Raw genomic sequence first — 18,960 nt, 5'->3', positions numbered from 1 at the left:
ATGTAATGTATGAATATAATATACAAGTTTCACATTTTAAATGGAATTACTGATATAAATCTACTTTTTCATGATATTCTAATTTTATGACCAGCACCTGTATATGGAGCTAGAAGAGTCTCATTATTCACAAATGCAGACACGATTTACTTGTTAATACAGGAGCGTGAGCACAAAACCAAGGTCAAAATTAACTTAAATCCTTAAAGTGCCTGTGACGTTAAACTTTTGTATTAAACAAGAATGCATTTTTAGAAAGAGGATATTGATAAAATATAGCAAAAGAAATTTCACGTCGCTAAGATGGAGTTGAACAGTTGTTGAGCTATTTGCCAGTGAAGTAACAGGAAGTGATGTCAAAGGGGAATGTCTGCTTGTAAACAGAGTGTTGCTACTAGGGCTGGGTATTGATTCAGATTTACCAAATCGATTCGATACAATTCACAATATTCACTATTCAGTTTGATTGATTTTTAAATTAGTTAAGGATATCATACAGTAATACATTTACTTTGATATAGAAGACATTCTCAAAGGAAATAATTCTGCAAATAGAAACTAATCCTACCTTGGTGCATTGGTAAAATTATAAACATAATTTTACTTTTACACTTGTAAATTGGAGTTTAATCTTGAAACAAAACTGTCTCAAGTTTCAGTGGTTTGAAACTAAAAAGGAATTGTAAGAGAAAGTGTTGTTGGATACATTAGTTTTCTAAGAAACAGAATAATTTTCTTGATCACTAAGTGATGAGAATAAGTTTACAGGAGAAGAGGTGGGCTAATATAAATGTATACTATGCCCAAGGGCGTAAATCCCGGGGGGCGGGGGGTCCTGACTCCCCCAATATTGGAAAACCCTAAATTGGACCCCTCCAATAATGAATTTCACAAATATATAATTTTAAGTAAAGCCATACTACCAAGAGAAAGCAACTACATTATTTTTATAGGCAAAATAATGCATTTATGTCTTTTGAAAATTAGTTGTCCCCCCCTCATCTGCCTGACAATGGTTCAGTCCGTTGCGCCGGTCGGAGCTGCTCCAGAGTCAAGCTAGCATGTCACACCAACAGGAAAAGGAACAAACACAACATCCGCATTTTCAGAATAAGTCACCAGAGCCCTTTGTCGAAGTCCTAGCCAACCGATTTTAATAAATATATATAAGTATATTTATACACAAATACTGTCACAAAGTATCGTTCTGTTTGAGAAGCAGATGGCAACATGTAGCATGCAGAATATGCAGACACGATACATGTGGATTTTATTTTGAAATCAGATGTTTGAGTGAACGGACTTTTAGTTAGCTCGTCTAAACATTTGTGAAAAGAGTAGAAAATAAGTAAATGTTGCTTCGCATCGTCCTCTCCTCTGGATATAACTAACAGACAGCACCTGAGCCTGCATCTGTCCTTCAGCAGACTTCTCTGCCTTCACCTCTGTCTGTTTTACAGAAGCCCAGCTCAGCTCGGTTCAGCCAGCAGCTCGCAGCCACAGGTAATTGTTACACCTGGTTATTGACCATCAGTCAGGTTTGAGTAAAATGTGTTCATAGACTGTAGGCAGCTTCCTGTGGCTCTCTTGAATCACTTTGTTGATTCTCACGTCCTGTTCCCGCTTCAGAAACAATGAAAAAGAAAAAAGAAAAAACCTCTGAATATCACCTGTACCTCGCACTTTTTCCAGCCTTTTGTTTTGCTGCATTTTTATTTCTTTGACGTTTTCACTACAGTCTGCTTAAAGGGATCCCCGATTAGTTGTAACATTAGACTTTATATGATAAACATCTACTTTAACTGTAAAATAAAGACTGTAAAAATACTGTAGGATGTTCAGTTTTTATAATTTTTAAACTAAAAGTTTAAAAATATATTACACGGACGGGGAAATTTTATTTACACGCAAAGCATTCTGGGAAATTGATGACATCAACTAGGTCATCGGTGCGAGGCTGCTAGCGAGCTATATCCACCCTGAAGGTTAATCTTGGACAATATCTGATGATCGACTCTTTTAAATGAAACCAGAGAGCGTTGACAGAGAGGAGAAGGTAGAAATGACTCAGCCTGGAACTGAAAATATGGATGGAGGACAACAGAGCTGCTTCATGGAAGAACAACCTCAGCTTAGCCTGTTAGCTTTAGCGTTAGCCCCGAAGCTATCACCATATATATGTATTAGCTCAGCGCTACACGTTCTCTCGTCACTGAGGTCCTCCATCCACGTGAGAAGAGAGGGGAACACAAAAATGACTCAGCCTGCAACTGAAAATATGGATGGAGGACCTCAGTTTAGCTTGTTCGTCGCGTTAGCGCCGAGCTAATACATATTAGGCAATATAGCGTGAGGGCTAGCGCAAAGGCTAACAGGCTAAGCTGAGTATCTTCTTCGCCAAGTCCAATTTCCCCCATCCTGTGATAAATGCACAAAAGCAGAGATGGAAACACATTTGTTCTGACGTAGCGAACATTGAAGTATGCACGGAGTTTCTTCCCAGTGGAGTCCAATGTGGAATAAAAGGGAAAAGTCAGACTCGTCACCCAGCGTTATTCATCGTCAAGCTGGTGTTGGATAAAGCTCCTAAGTTTTCATCAGTCACATTTCACCGTGTAAAACGTCTGTTTTATCCCATTGTATGAGTTTGTAATGGTTTAACTCTCTTCATAAAGTGCTTCCTGGTACTGTCGTAGACTGAAGCAGACCCTCACACAGAACACTGGATAGTTTGAACTCTTATTCTGGACAACACGAGTCCTGTCAGTCTCTCCTGTTCCGTGTCCCACTCAAGTGCAGCTTTTCAGGTTGTAGTACAGACTCTCTGTAATTTTCCCCTCATTTAATGGTAGACTGAAGTTAACAGACCAATCTCCCAAATATTTTAAGTTTTATGGCGTTTCTAAAAATGTAGTTTCAAACATATTTAACATTTCAGAGCCTGTAGGACGTTAAAAATCAATAAATAACATCAAAAAACCGTCTTCCAACCCGCTCTGCCACTATAATTTCTCCCCTCCTCATTTCGTCCTGCTCTGCCCCGGGGCTGAAACCCACGGCCGACAGTCTGCCTGTATACCCAATCCCTGCGCATGTGATACGGACTATTTTATGTTATTTTATTTTTTGGTAAAATTACGTATTTTTGAGGCTCATTAGATGCATAAGTGGGGAGTTTTATCTCAGAGAATGAGCGCTCAGAGGCACCGGTGACTGGAAAAGTCAAAAATAAGAACAGCGCGGTGTAAACCTCACTGAACAAGTTACAGCTGGATGGAAGCTTTTTATTTTCAGATCCACAAAAGATTTTTGTTTCTTATCTGGTCCCTGAAGAGGTTCTAAATCAAAGCAGACCGGACTCTTCTGGATGCATTCAGAGGAGGGCCCGCTTTCTCCACCTCGCCTCAAGTGTGGTATAAGGTCGGTTCCCTGCCTCTGACCGGTTCGGTCTTGTCCCGTCCAGTGTGAGGAGCTCGGAGAAGAATGCGCAGGAAATGCACAATAAATCCAGTGATAAATGTGGAAGTCTGAGCAAGATAAGTCATTCTGTGGAAGTCGGGTTGAAACTGCATCTTTACTTTCTGAAACTTCTGATCTCAGAATAAAATCCACTTGTGTCGTGTGTTTGAGGAAATGGGAAAAATAGGTTTCATTTACTTCCTGGTCAGAAGACGTTCTCTAAATGCGTAAAAATGCGCACATTATGGCAAGAATTATTCATCATTACATCTGGTTTTAACATTACTTTTATAAAGTTTGAAGTCCGTGCTGTGTAATCCAGTTCAAATGAACACTGAAGTCTGTCACTGTTTTTTACAGAAGCCCTGTGTAAGCATCACAGGTTTCCTGATCTCAGAGGATTAATAGAAAAAAAAGGTCCTGTGTCCGCATCGTGATCGGGAACATCACCAAAATTTAATGGTGTGTTCCTTGGGCCAGTACCCACATGTGTTGTAAATGTCATGACAATCCGTCCACAGGTTTTTGAGTAATGCTGTCCACAGACAGACCGACATACGCAACCGAAAACATTACCTCCTTGGCGGAGGTAAAAATGACTAGTACTCACTCAGTTCTACAAATATTGAGCTAAAATGTGGTAGTAGCTGGGAGTCCTCAACACATACTGAGTGTTAAACATTGTGCAACATCTTTGGTTGAAGTCACAAAATCATGATCAAAATATGCAGTTTTTCAATGGTTTTGAACAATTCACAACCTGCATGATTAAATGTCTGGTTAATGGTTACTGTAACTCAGAATGAGTAAGGTTTCCATAAAAATTGCTTTAGAAAACAGCAAATCTTCCTCACGATTGTTTACTAATAAATTAGGCATTCAGTGCTTGAGAATATCTGATGATGTGCTAAATTAAAGGCCGATGCTGCCTACTTTACCTTGTTTTAAAGCAGTTTCTGTGTCTCTCACTGACTGAATTTACTCGGCAGGCTTCCAGCTGCATCTTTATGAGTACCTTTCTGCTCATTCTGCTCCTGGAGTCTCTCTTTCATGGACTCTTCTATGAGCTGGGGAACAGCTTGGGGGGAACCTGTGTGGGCTATGCGGTGGTCATCCCTACTAACTTCTGCAGGTGCTGCAAAAGTCAAATCACTTTATCCTAAAATGGTCCACAAAGACCTGACATAGTTGTAATTTTTATCTCGTCTTTCTGTTCAGTCCTGATGGTCAGCCCATGCTGCTACCTCCAGGTCAGGTGGATCAGCTGAACAGGCGCTCCACGGGCATGTTGAGCAACATTCAGCGTTTCTTCGCCTGCCACCTGATCGAAAACTTTGGCTGTGATTATTCCACAAGTGGGTTGACCCTGGACACTCTGCAGGCCAAAATCAAATCCTTCCTGGAGTTCCGCACAGCTGACGGGCCTCGACATGATACATACGTGATCTTCTACAGTGGTCACACACATCGCTCTGGAGAGTGGGCGCTGGCAGGTAAAACTCATGTTCTTTACTCAGTGGATGCATTTCTGTTTTGTTGCTGTTGGGTACAAATATTGGTTCATCAATCCATTGAAATGTTTTTTTTCCCAATTCAAAATGGGTTCAGAAAATCCTCTGAATTGGTTAGATTCCCGGGCCAGTTTGCAGGGCTTAAAGTGCTCTGACTGGGAACGATCTGTAACCATTTTAATATTTTCCGGCCGGTTGATGATGATGGTCAAGACAAATTTAATTAGCAGAGACAAAACGGATAAATGTAAAGTGGCTGGAAAAGGAGGAAACTGGCCTGGCTGCAGCCCGACATCTTCAGGGAGTTGGAGGATTTTGTGATGTTCTGGGGGATAAAATAAGCCAGTTTAGGTTAGCTAGTGTTGTGCTAACAGCTGTTAGCCACCACAGGAGCATGCAGTGCCTGTTTAAAGGCACAGTGTGTAGGATTTTGTCAATACTTTTAGCGGAAATTGAGATAATCACTAATGACAATAATAAAAAACATGTCTAATCATTGCAGACAAAGACCTTGTTTTATTATTTTTGCCTTATAAAAAGCTGTTTATATCTCCATGGCCGCAGGTCGCCAGTACAGGCAACCGCCATCTTGCACCGCCATCTTGTCTACGAAGGCTCACGAAGGACAAACTGCGGTGGCAGCGTCAAAAGCGGTTTTAGTTGTAATACTATAAATGTAATATTTGTTGTCTGTCTGCTACGTTTACATGGACAAAAGTAATAGGATTAAAAGGTCATTCGGAATAAAAAATGAGTCGTAAACAGCCCGTTCGATTATTCTGATTCGATTGAGCTCGATCCGAATGAATTTTTAATCCGAATGAGTTGGGTGGGTTATGCCGATTGATAATCGGAATGACGTTTATGTAAACACTTAATCGGATCATCTTATTCTGATTGTTGAAAACTGACCAGTGTGCATGTCTGCTGACTTTCATTCACCTGGTTCTGCTCTTAGAGGAGGCGGGGCAGCAGTGCTCCAGCTGCGCTGCACAACGCACAGAACTTTTCCTCCTCGCTCTCTTAACAGATGAAAAAGGAGGCAAACAGCAGACGTTGCTTCGCAAAAAATAAAAATAAAAAACACGTATTGCTTCATCTGCAGGCTGCAGCTCAACTGAGGAGACGAGTAACGACGTCTCTACGTTATTAAAAGCTGACACGGGTCCATCCTGAGCGTACGAAGGAGCTTTGTTTACGTTTGTAACACAGAAGTAGAGCTGAAAGTTTACAACACTGCACATGTCTGGACTTTTATTCTGAATAAAAGTCCGATGCATGAAAAAAAGTCCATCTGGGACTTCTCCCATTGAGATGGACTTCACTGGCAGATTTTTAGCCGGGCCAATCAGAGAACAGAATATCAGTTTTCTGCGCAGTGTCTCTTGTAGTTTATATTACCTGGACCAATCAGCAAACAGAAGGAGGAGTTTTGAACGACGTCGATGTTCTGCGCAGTGTCTGCTAGTTATTTTAGCATACAGCAGTGGAGGAAGTGAATGAAGCCAGTCTGTGTTGATAAGGCTTCAAATTAAAATAAATTTGTCTGACAAAGCAGCAGCTCTCATTTACAGTCGTCTCGTTCAGCTCAGTATATTTCTCCTCTCAGTAGGGTTGTTTACAGCACACGAGATTTCTGGTTAGCTTCTTAGCTTAGCCTCTGTCACAGCGACATACGTTGCAGCCAACTGATCCAATCATTTTAAACTTCAGCAGAGGCCACGCCTCCTGCAAGAAATCGATTCTCTATGCATCAAGTCCAGACCCTCGTACGAAGCAAAGTGAAGGACAGGGTCTGGTTTAAACCAGGCTAGTTTTTGCCATCAAATTTAAAATTCTTGTTTTCCCATAAATGTTATTTCCAACATTAGATATGTTTACTGTTTTCTGTGAAAAACACAAGTTTAGGAAATGTTCAAATCATTGCATTCTGTTTTTATTTACCTTTTACGCAAATTCCAGTCTTTGTCAGAATTAGGGTTACAGTATAATGAAGGGTTTTGAAGTTTGTTATTATTATTAAAACTTTATTTCACCAGGAAAATACTATTGAGATTAAGAATCTCTTTTGCAAGGGAGTCCTGGCCAAGACTGGCAGGGATACACAGAGGTTACACAACATTAATTGCAAAAACAGAAAAAGTTTACAGCGTTTGTCCTAAACATAATCAGCTGGTTTGTGTGCTTGTCAGGTGGGGACGTCCTTCGCCTTAATCAGCTCTTGGATTGGTGGCGGGAGAAGAACAGCAGCTCCTATTCGCGCCTCATTGTTGTACTCGACTGCGACAACTCGTTGCCCTGGGTGAAGGAGGTCAGGAGCGTGGAGGGTCCGTACGTGGCCGTGCAGGGCGCGACACTCACCAGAGAGGGGAACGTGGAGCTGGAGGATGCCCCTCAGCTCGGAGACTTCACCTCCCAGTGGGTGGAGTACAACTGCAACCCCAACAGTAGCATCCAGTGGTCCGAGAGGGGCAGGGTGGTTTCTGCCAACTACGGCATCTCCAAACACTGGAGCGACTACACCCTGCCCCTGCCCACAGGAAGTGATGTCACCAACCACTGGAGCATGTACTTCCCTCAGATCATGTACCCGGTGGTGCAGCTGGTGCTGTGGCCCAGCGAGCAGAACTCAACGTGGCTCTGCAGCTTCTGTCTGCGATATGTGAAGAGAATCAAACTGAACTGGTTCCCACCAGCTGTCCTGGATACTGAGCAGGGCTTCAAACTGGTCCGCTCATAACAGAGGCTGCTTTGCTTTGTTTTTGTTTTTGTTTGACACACTAAACAGAATTTATATTTTTGAAATATAGCCAGTTTTTAGATTTTAAACTTGTCGCCAAACAGCGTCCTGACAGTTACTGAACAATGAGTTGGTTACTTTAAATATTTAGTCTTTTTTAAATTCCCTTTTTTATATTTGTTGAACAAAGTTTGATTCATTAAAGCTTTAACTTATCAGAAGTACAGAGGCAAGACTGAGCACAATATTTTGCACATTTTAACTTTATGCTCACTGTTGGATCAGAGTTCATTTGTTGCCTTCATTTGATTGAACTCGGCTCAGCTGAAAGCTCGCAGCCACGGTACGTTTTCATTTCTCAGGCTTCATTTATCAGCAGCCCGCTCCCAGAGCTCATTACTCTCCTCTGTTGTTTTTATATGAAATGATTACTTTTGTATTCTGTATTTTTACTGCTTCTCACCACTCTTTGCTAATGCACTGCTTTGTGTTTGCGCAAATGTTTTTGAACAAATTGTTCTAAATTCACTCCAGCAGTTTCATAGTCTAAGCAGAGCTTGTTTCATAATGAACCTCAGGACTACTTCTTTATTACTCCTTCTTGTACTATGCAAGTTTAATAATCTGTTCAACACATTGGAAAGTGCTGATCAAAACCAGGTTACTCTATGCAATAAAAGGAAAGTGCAACATTTTTTTATGATTCTTGAATTTGAGGAACTAATTTTCTTTGTTAAAAAGAAAAAAATTGTATAGGTCTTCTGGACGGGTTCTTCTCTAATGAAACGTTTCATTAGAGAAGAACCCGTCCAGAGGACCTATACAATTTTTTTTTGATTTTTTACCTGGATTACTGAGATGCATCAGGACAATTTTCTTTGTTGTGACAAGCTAAGCCAAACCTCAGTTTGATCAACAACAACAATTTGGGCGGCTGGGGAGGAGTGGTTAGGGGAGTCGCCCTAGAACTGGTAGGTCACAGTTGATTTATCTCTCAGCAGTCACTGTGAGAGGCGAGAGACATCCTGGACATGTTGCAAGACCATCACAGGGACACGTAGAGATGAATCACACAACCACTCACACAGGGGACACTTTAGTTACCAGTATGCCTGGTTTTGGTCTGTGGAAGTGGATATGTAAGCGTACTGTGAGGTGTTAGCTCAGGTGTTAAATGTTAAGTTTAATTGTAGATTATCAGTTTAAGTTTTACTCTTTGTGTCACTGTTGTGAATCAGTGCTTCAATTATGTCTCCTTTCAGTTCTGATTGGCTGGTGAAACCCTAAAAAGGAACAAGCTCTGCATGCTGAGCGAGCAAGGGAAGCAGAGAGGAGAGGTGTTGGTGTGATGCTTGCTCCCACACCAGCAGGGCATACTGTCACATCAGGATCTGGGACTTTACCAGCTATCCTTGTTTTCCAGGTTTTTGTTCCGTACGGTTCATCTCTTGGATGTGTACGGAGCCCGCAAGGAGACGTAGGAATTTTTTTTTTCTTTTGCGTTCCCACGCAATAGTATTGCGTTACCTCTAGGGTTGGGCATAATCGTATCGTGTGCAATTAATCGCCAGAAAAAACACTAAACGATTATTTTTTTGGCGCTTGACGATTAAGACGATTAATGCCAACAGGCGGACTGAAGATTCCTCCAGTCAGTGCGCTTGGTGCTCCTTTCCGCGTCGAATGTGACTAACAAAAAAGTTCTGTAATTTATTTATCTACCAACACAATTTAAAGTTTGATGCATAGCCTGCAGTCTGTAATTTTGACACAATTTGGAACAGATTTTAACAAAGTGCAAGTCTTTCCCACTAAATTGGTCATGTGACTAGGACATAAGGGTGTCCAGGGACTCCAGGGGATTAATCATCAAATGAATCGTTATCGGCTAAATACCACAATTAATCGTGATTTATTTTTTGGCCAATATTGCCCAACCCTAGTTACCTCACAATACCTTTTGCGTTCCCTCACAAGTCATTTATCACTGTTGTGCCTGCTGATTTATTAACAAATTCACATGCTCACCATTAGCAAGTTAGCCTCCTACTTTAATTCAGCTTCAGAATGAATATATTACACAGCCATGCATGGCAGTATGTCACATGACGATTAGTGATGGGATAAATGGCTCTTTGAAGGGATCTGGATCTTGGGGAGCCATTTGTTTCATAAAGCTGTTCAAAAGAGCCGTTCGATTTTAACGAGTTACATCATGACGTAGGGAAATACATCATCATGTATGGCGACATTATGTAGGTGGAACCATGTGTCTTGTCAAGCAGAAACCCCCTTTCCTGTGAGCTTCTGTACTCCACTGCTCTGCCTGTTTTCTGTGAAAAAGCAAAGCTCAACCAATTTAAGGATGAAAAAATAAAGATTATATGAGGAATAAATAAATAAAACTACAAATGGCTCGTTACTGCCCGCGACTCGGCTCCTATCGTTTGTTGTGAAGAGGCGTTCAAAAGATTTGGATCGTTGTGAACGTCACATCACTAATGCCAATATTTTAACACAGTGCAGCCACTCAGCATCCATGTCTGTTTCATGAACTTGTGGCGACACATCCTGTTTTGGTAACTGAATATTTCAAAATAAAAGTCTGATTTAATTCAGTTCATATACAAAACAAACTTTTGGGTGGGAACACAAAACAATTTTGCGAGGGAATGCAAACGTTTGTGAGATAACGCAAAGATGTTGTGAGATAACGCAAAAGTAATGTGAGGTAATGCAATTGTATTGAGTGGGAACGCAAAATAACACCCCCCCCCCACCCCCATGTCACCTTGGGGGCTCCGTAGACCCTGAAAGGCAAGAGCTAGAGGAAAATTTTTTTGCAGACCCATTTTCTAAGTCTGATCAAATTTTCTGTTTCTCTTGACTTTAACAGTCATAAGGTGAGTAAAAATAATTATAATAATATTAAGTTAAAAGTTATTTTCTTATTTTTTTAAGCCCTGAAAGGCAAATGGAGGACAAAATAAGTTTTCCAAGTTTTTTTTTTGTCTAAATCCTCAGGATTAGGGGGAAAAAAATCTGACTTTTAGTATTTTTATAAGTCTGGCTCTAAAAGAAGTTTTGAGATGTTTTTAGGTGAAGAATCAGATCTTAAATGGCAATAAATGGAGTCATTCGTGTAAAAATCTGCCTAATTTTAGTTTCGCTTTGGTGGTTTCGGACGTACTAAGCCCCAAAACAAGTCAGATTTTTTTTTCCCTTTTTGCCTCAGGGTTTGGACAAAAGTAAATAACTTACAAAACCTTCTTCTTCCATGTGCCTTTCAGGGGTTTTTGTAATCCTTCTTCTTTTCTTCTTCTTCTACTACCACCCTTATGACTGGTAAAGTCAAGAGGAACAGAAAATTTGATCAGACTAAGAGAACGAGTGAAATGGGTCTAAAATGAACTGTTACTGACACCACATTGTTTTCTTGATTTCTTGTAGTGTTTCTTAAAGGCAGAAAGTTGCCATTTGAAATGATTTTAGTTTTGTGTCATGTCTGTGCTCTGCTTTTTTTTTTCTACAAAATTAAACAACTGAATGAACGTTCTCCGAGGCCGGTCATTCCATAATTTTTGCCAGGGATTGAAGCACAAACAACTCATACCAGCTGTCAAACCCAGTGGTGGGGACTGGGGAGGGATCGAGTTAAATGTAACCTCCTGTAGACCAAAGCATTTTGGAGTCAAATGTAAAACTGTCTGTCTGACAGTTGAAGCTCAAGGTAAACTGGGCCATGAAACAGGACAATGATCCCAAAACCAAAACACAACAAAACAATCTACAACGGAATCTGTAAAAAATAAAAAAGAATCACGGTGCTGCAATGGTCCAGTCCAGGTCCAGGCACAGACCTCAGCCCGACTGAAGTGTTGTGTGACCCAGAAAGAAAACACACTAATGTCTAACTTCATGGAACTGAAGTCACTTTGTAGAGAACGAGCCACAATGATGTAAAGGACTGGAAGTCAGACAGAAAGACACTACTGAGAGTTGTTGCTGCCAAAAACTAGTTTAGATCATTTTAGAATTTGGTAAATATCTGATCATTTTATGTCCTGATATGTAAAACTCTAAAACTGAAAAAAGGTGTGGCCTTGTCCTCGATGACCTGAGCAATGGGGACAAAATATCTGCTGCAGACAGAAACTCTGGTCAGAAATCATTCTGTTGATAGAAACCTGGAAGATTTACTTTTAGTAATCACTCACGTTAAGCTCTGGACTTTATGCCCTCCTGAAAATATGAAACTGGAATTTTCACATTCCCTTCTGGCATCAAGGAAGAGTTGTTGGCTTCTGATCGAAAGATAACAAACCTGTTCACTTCATCAGAACGTGTTACTGTGGTGATTAAGTAACATGTGAAACACAGATAAAACTTAGGATTGCATGAAAAAGGAAAAACTACATTTACTAACTCAGAGAGATTTTTTTTGAATAAGAAGCAAGACCATGATTCAGATTTTATACTGATTTTATTGAAAACATTATAAAATTATGCAGAGCAGCAGCATATGTTTTGTTGTAATCTTTAACATGTTCACATATACACAAACTACATAAAAAACAAATCATGCTGTCAGTCCCTGTCCATGTGACTGGACACAGCTGTAGGATCTAGCATCTCCATGTGGCTGAAAGTAAAACTGACCAGAAACCTTAAACAGAAAAAAATTTGATTTCACCCATTTAAGCCCTGCTTTCTAAAACATGTTTGTGGTTTCAGCGTTGATGAACTAACTCACATCTAAACTTCAAATTGCTACAAAAAACAAACAAACAAACCATGAATTAAAAAAAATCACAGAAAATTTAAGAGAACACATTTAAAGTTTCAAATCTGACAGTAGGAACTGGTCTGAGAATGTCAGTTTAATGTTTATTAAACTAAAATTCTCCTTGTTTTAATTTAAGACAGCTGAGTGCTGATTACATTAAGCAGAAAACGACTGAAAGTTCACAAAAGGAACATTTGGAGCTGTGCTAACAAAAGTTAGCATCACTTCTGTAACAGTCACTGGGAACAGAACGTTGAGAGATGAATTCAGTTTTTGGTAACAGGTGCTGATTTGTTTTTTGTTTCTGTTTGAGCTTTAAATATGAAGCTTAGTTTAAATCGTCTCCTATGAAAGGTTTGTGGCAAATATTCTAACCCTATTATATAAATTATATGAACATTTCTTACAACTGCAGCTAAAATAATTCAACTTTAAATTTGTAATATTCCCCAAACCTGATTTGTTCAATAAATTCCCACACATTAAACACATTTTAAAACCCAACAGTTTCACAATGAACACCAAAGATTTGGCTTTTTTATTTGAAGAAAACTAAACAAAAACAAAACCCTAAAATAAATAAACTGCTGCTAACTGTAAATGTTGTGGCACATAAAGGAAGCAAAGTTTTATTTCTTTTCTTGGCAATAAAACCTGGACTGTTGGAAAGTCTCTTTATTTCCTCTTAAATGGGGAAACACATGTTGGGAAAATGCATTTCTGGGATGAGCAGCAGAGTGGAGAGTGTGGGTTGAATCTATGAACAAACTTGCCAAATGTTTTCTCCTCAGCTACTTGTTTGAGCTCCTGGTGAGCCAGGGTCTGTTTTGCTGTTGTGGCTGTGTATGGCTCTTCCACACGCTACAGAAGCCACAGTTTAAGAAATAAATCGCAGTTAACTGCTTTGTTTGTTCAGACCTCAATCATGTGATCCTACAAACACAAAGAGAGTAACAGGAAAATAAGATGTTAGAGAAGATTTGAACAGAATGAACAATTCAAACCAATTTTCTGAACTACGGGTTCTTCGGACTCATTCCCTCTAACTCACTTACTCCTCTGGCTAATAAATGTGCTCTTGCTTGTTGAGGTTTTTTCAGAAACACCACAGTGTATCATATTTCCTTGATAGGATTTTTTTCCCCTCGTCTAACCTGTTTTTTTTTTTTTCCTTTTTAAAGGTAGTGCGACCCCTGCTGGTTGCTGCATGACCACCTGTTCCCCCATGGTTTTGTCAGGTGTGTCTTCTTGAATGGGTGATCTTAAATGTAATTTCATTGTGCTTCGTACAATGACAATAAAGGCATCATCCATCCATCAATCAATCAATCATTTATCACAGCAGCAACCCACATAACTTATCTCTGCTGCTCAGCACTAAAATGCATTTTCCTAACAAACCATTTAAGTGTTAACATGCCTTCAAAACACTACCAGATTTACTACCAAGTATTGTTGCCAAAAAATGTATATTTTTACTTTTTGTGCTACGTTTAGTCAATTTATTTACAACTAGAGTTCTGCATTTAGAGCTATTAAATAGTAGATTTAAGACAGTCATTTAAGTTTAGTTGTAGTAATCATCTTTAGTGATCATCTTTTGTAAAAAAAAACAAAAAAAAAAACAAAATTATAATTATTTCTAGGAACCCAAATGTTTTTGATTGCAACTGAAACCAAAGCAAACATCTTACCCCTCACTGCTTCTGTTGGCTTTAGCTAATTCAACCACCTTGTAGCGTTGCATTTTTATTAAAATTACACAACTTTTGACATCAACAGTTAGTGAAATCTGATGTGATTGTGCTGGAAAACAGAGTCCAAACAGTTAATGAAACAAACACATCCATCTCTGCTTTTTACCATCAAACATCAAGAGATAAAACTCATGTTTCTGTCAGCACGACTGTTGACAATGTGAGCATTCTGGGGTTTTTTGTTTGTTTTTTTTTAGGAGTACTGCAGGTTTCTCAGAAACCCGAGCAACATTTAGTGTCTGAATCATTCAACTGAAAAGAAATAAGTGAGAACTTCTACAGAGGACCCAAACTACACCTCGCTTCTAATATCAGCAGGTTAACTACAACATCTTGGTTGGAATAACAAAAACATTATTTCCAAGAACAATACCTGAGAGAACAGAAAGGCTCGAGTCTCTGAGCTCTCAGGAACCAACCCTGAACTGGGAAAAAAAAAAAAAAAAAAGCATGGTTGTCTCCCACATGTAAACGTTGTGTGTACCTGGAATGCAACATGCTCCAAAACATTCCTTTAAAAATAAAATGTGTTGAACTTTCTAAACATAACATTAAAAGAACAATGACATGATGGCTGAGTTTAAATAAGTCCCAGAAGATTGCATAGACTACAGACTCTAGATCAGCAATCATATGGGCAAAAATTCACGAAACGTAGAAACACTTGCTCTTTTGTCACCTGCAGGACAGAGAACATCACGTTTACTGCTGCTGACCCTCCCCTCTGGTTTATTAAAAGAAAAAAAAAGACAAAAATTGTGATAAGAGTGTATCTTTAACCCTCCTCCCACTGGTTTATCTGCCATGTCACCCAGTACACAAGACAGTACCAGCACAAAAACGCACCTTTTACAGTTTATAGCTCCATGAATATGTTAAAAGAAAAAGAATAAGACAGAGGTATTTGTTTGTAGTGTGAAAATAACTACAGGATACAAATAAAACAAGCCTCAGCTGAATGTTTACTTGGTTCTTGTAGGCACAGGAACAGTTTGTGTCCATCTGTTTGCCTCTACGTTCATCTTTGTGTAACAGCTCCCCCTCTTTCCTCGGTTAACCCCACCGCCCCAGGACTTCCTTTCAGGACTTCCTCTGGCGCAGCGTCTCAGAGCTCCCGTTCAGTTTGCTTCTCCCAGATGAAGCCCCGGTGCTGCCATTACCCAGAGGGCAGTCCCAGTCCCCGGGCGCTTCCTGTTTGCGTCGACGGGTCTCTTTGTAGCGGAGTGTGATGTCACTGTGAAGGGGATCAAAGGAAAGAGTTAGAAAGAGAAAAATCACTCTTGGTAACAGTTCTGCTTCATTTTACTGCTTAACTTGTTTCCTTGGAAAAACGACCAGAAAATGATCAACTTTGGATTTGGCTCTGCACCAAAATAAAATCTTTAAGATCACGTTCCTAATATTTCATACCACCCAAGCCTAATTAAAACATTCACTTTCACAAAAATCTCGCACCGACCTACAAAAAACATTGACCACAGCTTAAATGTTTTTCTAAACTGGATCAGAATGGAGCTCGTCAGTCTAAAAATAGTCAGTAAGTGTGTAGAGGTCAGCCTCTGCCATTTCATCTACAAAATATTTGTATATCTTTTTAGTGTGATAATTAAAGCCCTGTGTCACATTATCAATGATATGACCCAACGACTAGGGGTGTAACGAGATCTCGTATGAAATCTTGCGATACTAAACTCTCGCGATCTCTCGTTGAGAGGTAATTGTTGTCTCGCTAACAGTGTTGCCAACTTAGCGACTTTGTCACTAGATCTAGCAACTTTTTAGACCCCTCTAGCAACTTGGGCTGTGTATTGGCAAGAATTTGGAGATACGATACATATCATGACAGAGGGGTCACGATACGATATATCCCGATATATTGCGATACTATAAGCAAGGCGATATATTGCGATTTTTTTGTCCAAAATTCTATTAAATAAAAACCTCTTGAAGAGGAAAAAAATGAAAAACCAAAATTCATTGTCTCAGAAAATTCTAATATTACAGAGACATGCTTTTGATACATTTAGCTGTGTTCTGCTTTGTGTGTATTTTATTTGTTTCATATTTCTTATTTCATCCATGTTTTCAATTATTAGACTAAATTTGATAATAAATAGTTTGAAAATATATTTTTTGCAGCTTTTAGTTTTTAATATTAATTTACAATATGGTCACCCAACACTTAACAATGGCCTCTACCTCAAGAGGTAGAGGAGCCAATTGTCTGGCTCACTGCTGCCAACTAGTGGTCAGAGGCTGAACTACAACATAAAAATGAACGGCTGGCAGGAAAGTTGACAATTTAAACCTTAATAAAAAAAATCGATACAGGGCTTTAGAATACAGTATCGGGAAATGAAATATCGCGATATTTCAGTGTATCGATATTTTCTTACACCCCTACTAGCGACAAATCTAGTGAATTTTCCCAGTGTTTTTGGAGACTTTTAGAAGCTTTGGCAACAGCCCTTTCCAAGCACTTTTCTCCTCATCTCTTCTGCGAGTAGCGAGCCCCCCCCTCTTCCTAAAGCGGTCGGACCAGAGCCCTTGAGAGAGATCTGATAGATGTTCTTAAAAGGAAAAAAATAACATTTAGTTTTTTTTATTTGTTGAATTTTCAGTAAGTTTAAATGTCTTAGAATAAGGAAGATATCAGTTGAGTTTGTAATAAAAAATGTTAAAACAGAATAAAATCATTTTTGCAGCATAAAATAGATCTTTAAGGTTTTCTTGAAACTAATATTAAAATCTCGTCTCATCTTGAGAGTTTTATGTATCGTTACACCCCTACCAACGACACAATGAAGAGTTGCTCCATATCCACACAAGTTCACCTCATTTTAAGCAGCATGAGTGAACAGGCCAGATGCCTCGTTGACATCCAACAACAACAGATTCATCCTGTAGCTCTTCACCAGGACTATTCAACTGGCGGCCCGCGAGTGACCAATGTTCGGCCAGCTACCTGGTTCACTCATCTCTTAAACCCAAACCCCCAGATTTCCACGTTAACTCTATTAAGTTCTTTTAGTTAAACATAGACATGTTTGGCATCTACAGAAACATCAGAATCTTGGCTAGAAGCTGGTAAAATCCATTTCTGAACATCTAAGACAGTTAAAACTACAAACATTTTAAGATGAAACTATGAAAGTGAAAATAAAATTGGTTTAAAAATTTGGCAAGTCAGAGATGTCAAAGCAATAAATGAGTCAAATACAACCTCTGGCAAAAAGTATGGAATCACCAGTCTTGGATGAGCACTCATTCAGACATTTCATTCTGTAAAACAAATTCAGATCAAAAACATGATACAATAATAAGGTCATTCCAAAGTGCAACTTGTTGGCTTTCAGGAACACTCAAAAAAATGAAGAGAAAACATTGTGGAAGTCAGTCAATAGCTACGTTTACATGGACAAAAGTAATCGGATTAAACGGCCGTTCGGAATAAAAATACGTCATGTAAACAGCCTGTTCCGATTATTCAGATCTGATTGAGCTCGATCCGAATGAATTTTTAATCCAAATGAAAAGGGTGGGTTATGCCGACTGATAATCGGAATGACGTTCATGTAAACACTTAATCGGATCATCTTATTCTGATTGTAGAAAACAGACCTGTGGTGCGCATGTCTGCTGACTTTCATTCACCTGGTTAGAGGAGGCGGGACAGCAGTGCTCCAGCTGCGCTGCACCACGTAGAACTTTTCCTCCTCGCTCTCTTAACAGATGAAAAACGAGGCAAACAGCAGACGTTGCTTCACAAAAAGTAAAAATAAAAAGCATGTATTGCTTCATCTGCAGGCTGCATTTCAACCGAGGAGACGAGTAACGACGTCTCTACGTTATTAAAAGCTGACACGGGTCTGTCCTGAGCACACAGAGGAGCTTTGTTTACGTTTGTAACACAGAAGTAGAGCTAACAGTTTACAACAATGCGCATGTCCCGACTTTTATTCTGAATAAAAGTCCGGTGCATGTAAACACTTTTCATGATTGGATTGTGTCCATTTAAACAGTACATCCGGATTATTTAATCCGAATACATTTCAATCCGATCAAAAAATTTTGTGCATGTAAACATAGCTAATGTTACTTTTATTGACCAAGCACAGGGAAAAAAAAATATGGAATCACTCAATTCTGAGGAAAAAAGTATGGAATCACTCAAATTGGAGGTATAAAATAAGGACACACCCAGTCAGTTTCATTTCCCTAAATGGACAACTGCCTCAGATTAGATCTGCTTGTTAGTCTGCAGTTAAAAACACCTGCAGTCATGACACCTTGGAGGGCTGCTGGACBAAGTGGAGTGGCAAGAACCATGGTTCCAACAAGAGAAATGTCTCTTGAACCAAAAGAGAGGATTGTGAAACTTCTTGAAGGTAAAACTCTTCACACATGGTTGGTAAAGATGTGGGCAGTTCACAGTCAGCTGTATCCAAGATATGGACCAAATACAAACAGCATGGAATGGTTGTTAAAGCCAAGCATACTGATAGACCATGAAAGACATCAAAGCGACAAGACAAACAACTTAAGTCCATTTGTTTTGAAAATCGAAAAAGTACAACTAAACAGATGAAGCATAAATGAGAGGAAGCTGGAGCCAATGTATGTGACCAAACTGCAAGAAATCACCTAAAGGAAATGGGATTTCAATACAGGAAAGCTAAAAGAAAACCATCATTGACACCTAAACAA

General features: G+C 39.4%; 2 protein-coding genes across 3 annotated transcripts in view; one reads left to right on the top strand and one right to left on the bottom strand.

Moving 5' to 3' along the window:
- The window catches only part of tmem168b (transmembrane protein 168b), a 10,972-nt gene extending 2,570 nt beyond the window's left edge, over positions 1-8,402 (top strand). The window contains exons 2-4 of the mRNA XM_014030977.1: positions 4,449-4,591; positions 4,678-4,952; positions 7,163-8,402. Coding sequence (XP_013886431.1) covers positions 4,449-4,591; positions 4,678-4,952; positions 7,163-7,710 — 966 coding nt within the window. The 3' untranslated portion in view covers positions 7,711-8,402. The remainder of the gene's footprint in view (positions 1-4,448; positions 4,592-4,677; positions 4,953-7,162) is intronic.
- A 5,830-nt stretch (positions 8,403-14,232) lies between these two features.
- ptdss2 (phosphatidylserine synthase 2) overlaps positions 14,233-18,960 on the bottom strand; it is a 44,018-nt gene continuing 39,290 nt past the window's right edge. For both annotated transcript variants that reach the window (XM_014030976.1, XM_014030973.1), the window contains exon 13: positions 14,233-15,487. In XM_014030976.1, the coding sequence (XP_013886430.1) occupies positions 15,334-15,487 (154 nt within the window). In that variant the 3' untranslated portion in view covers positions 14,233-15,333. The remainder of the gene's footprint in view (positions 15,488-18,960) is intronic.

The sequence above is a fragment of the Austrofundulus limnaeus genome, unplaced genomic scaffold (assembly GCF_001266775.1).
Source record: "Austrofundulus limnaeus strain Quisiro unplaced genomic scaffold, Austrofundulus_limnaeus-1.0 Scaffold1152, whole genome shotgun sequence".
In the NCBI taxonomy this organism is placed as follows: Eukaryota; Metazoa; Chordata; class Actinopteri; order Cyprinodontiformes; family Rivulidae; genus Austrofundulus; species Austrofundulus limnaeus.
This window is presented reverse-complemented; position numbering and strand designations above follow the sequence as displayed.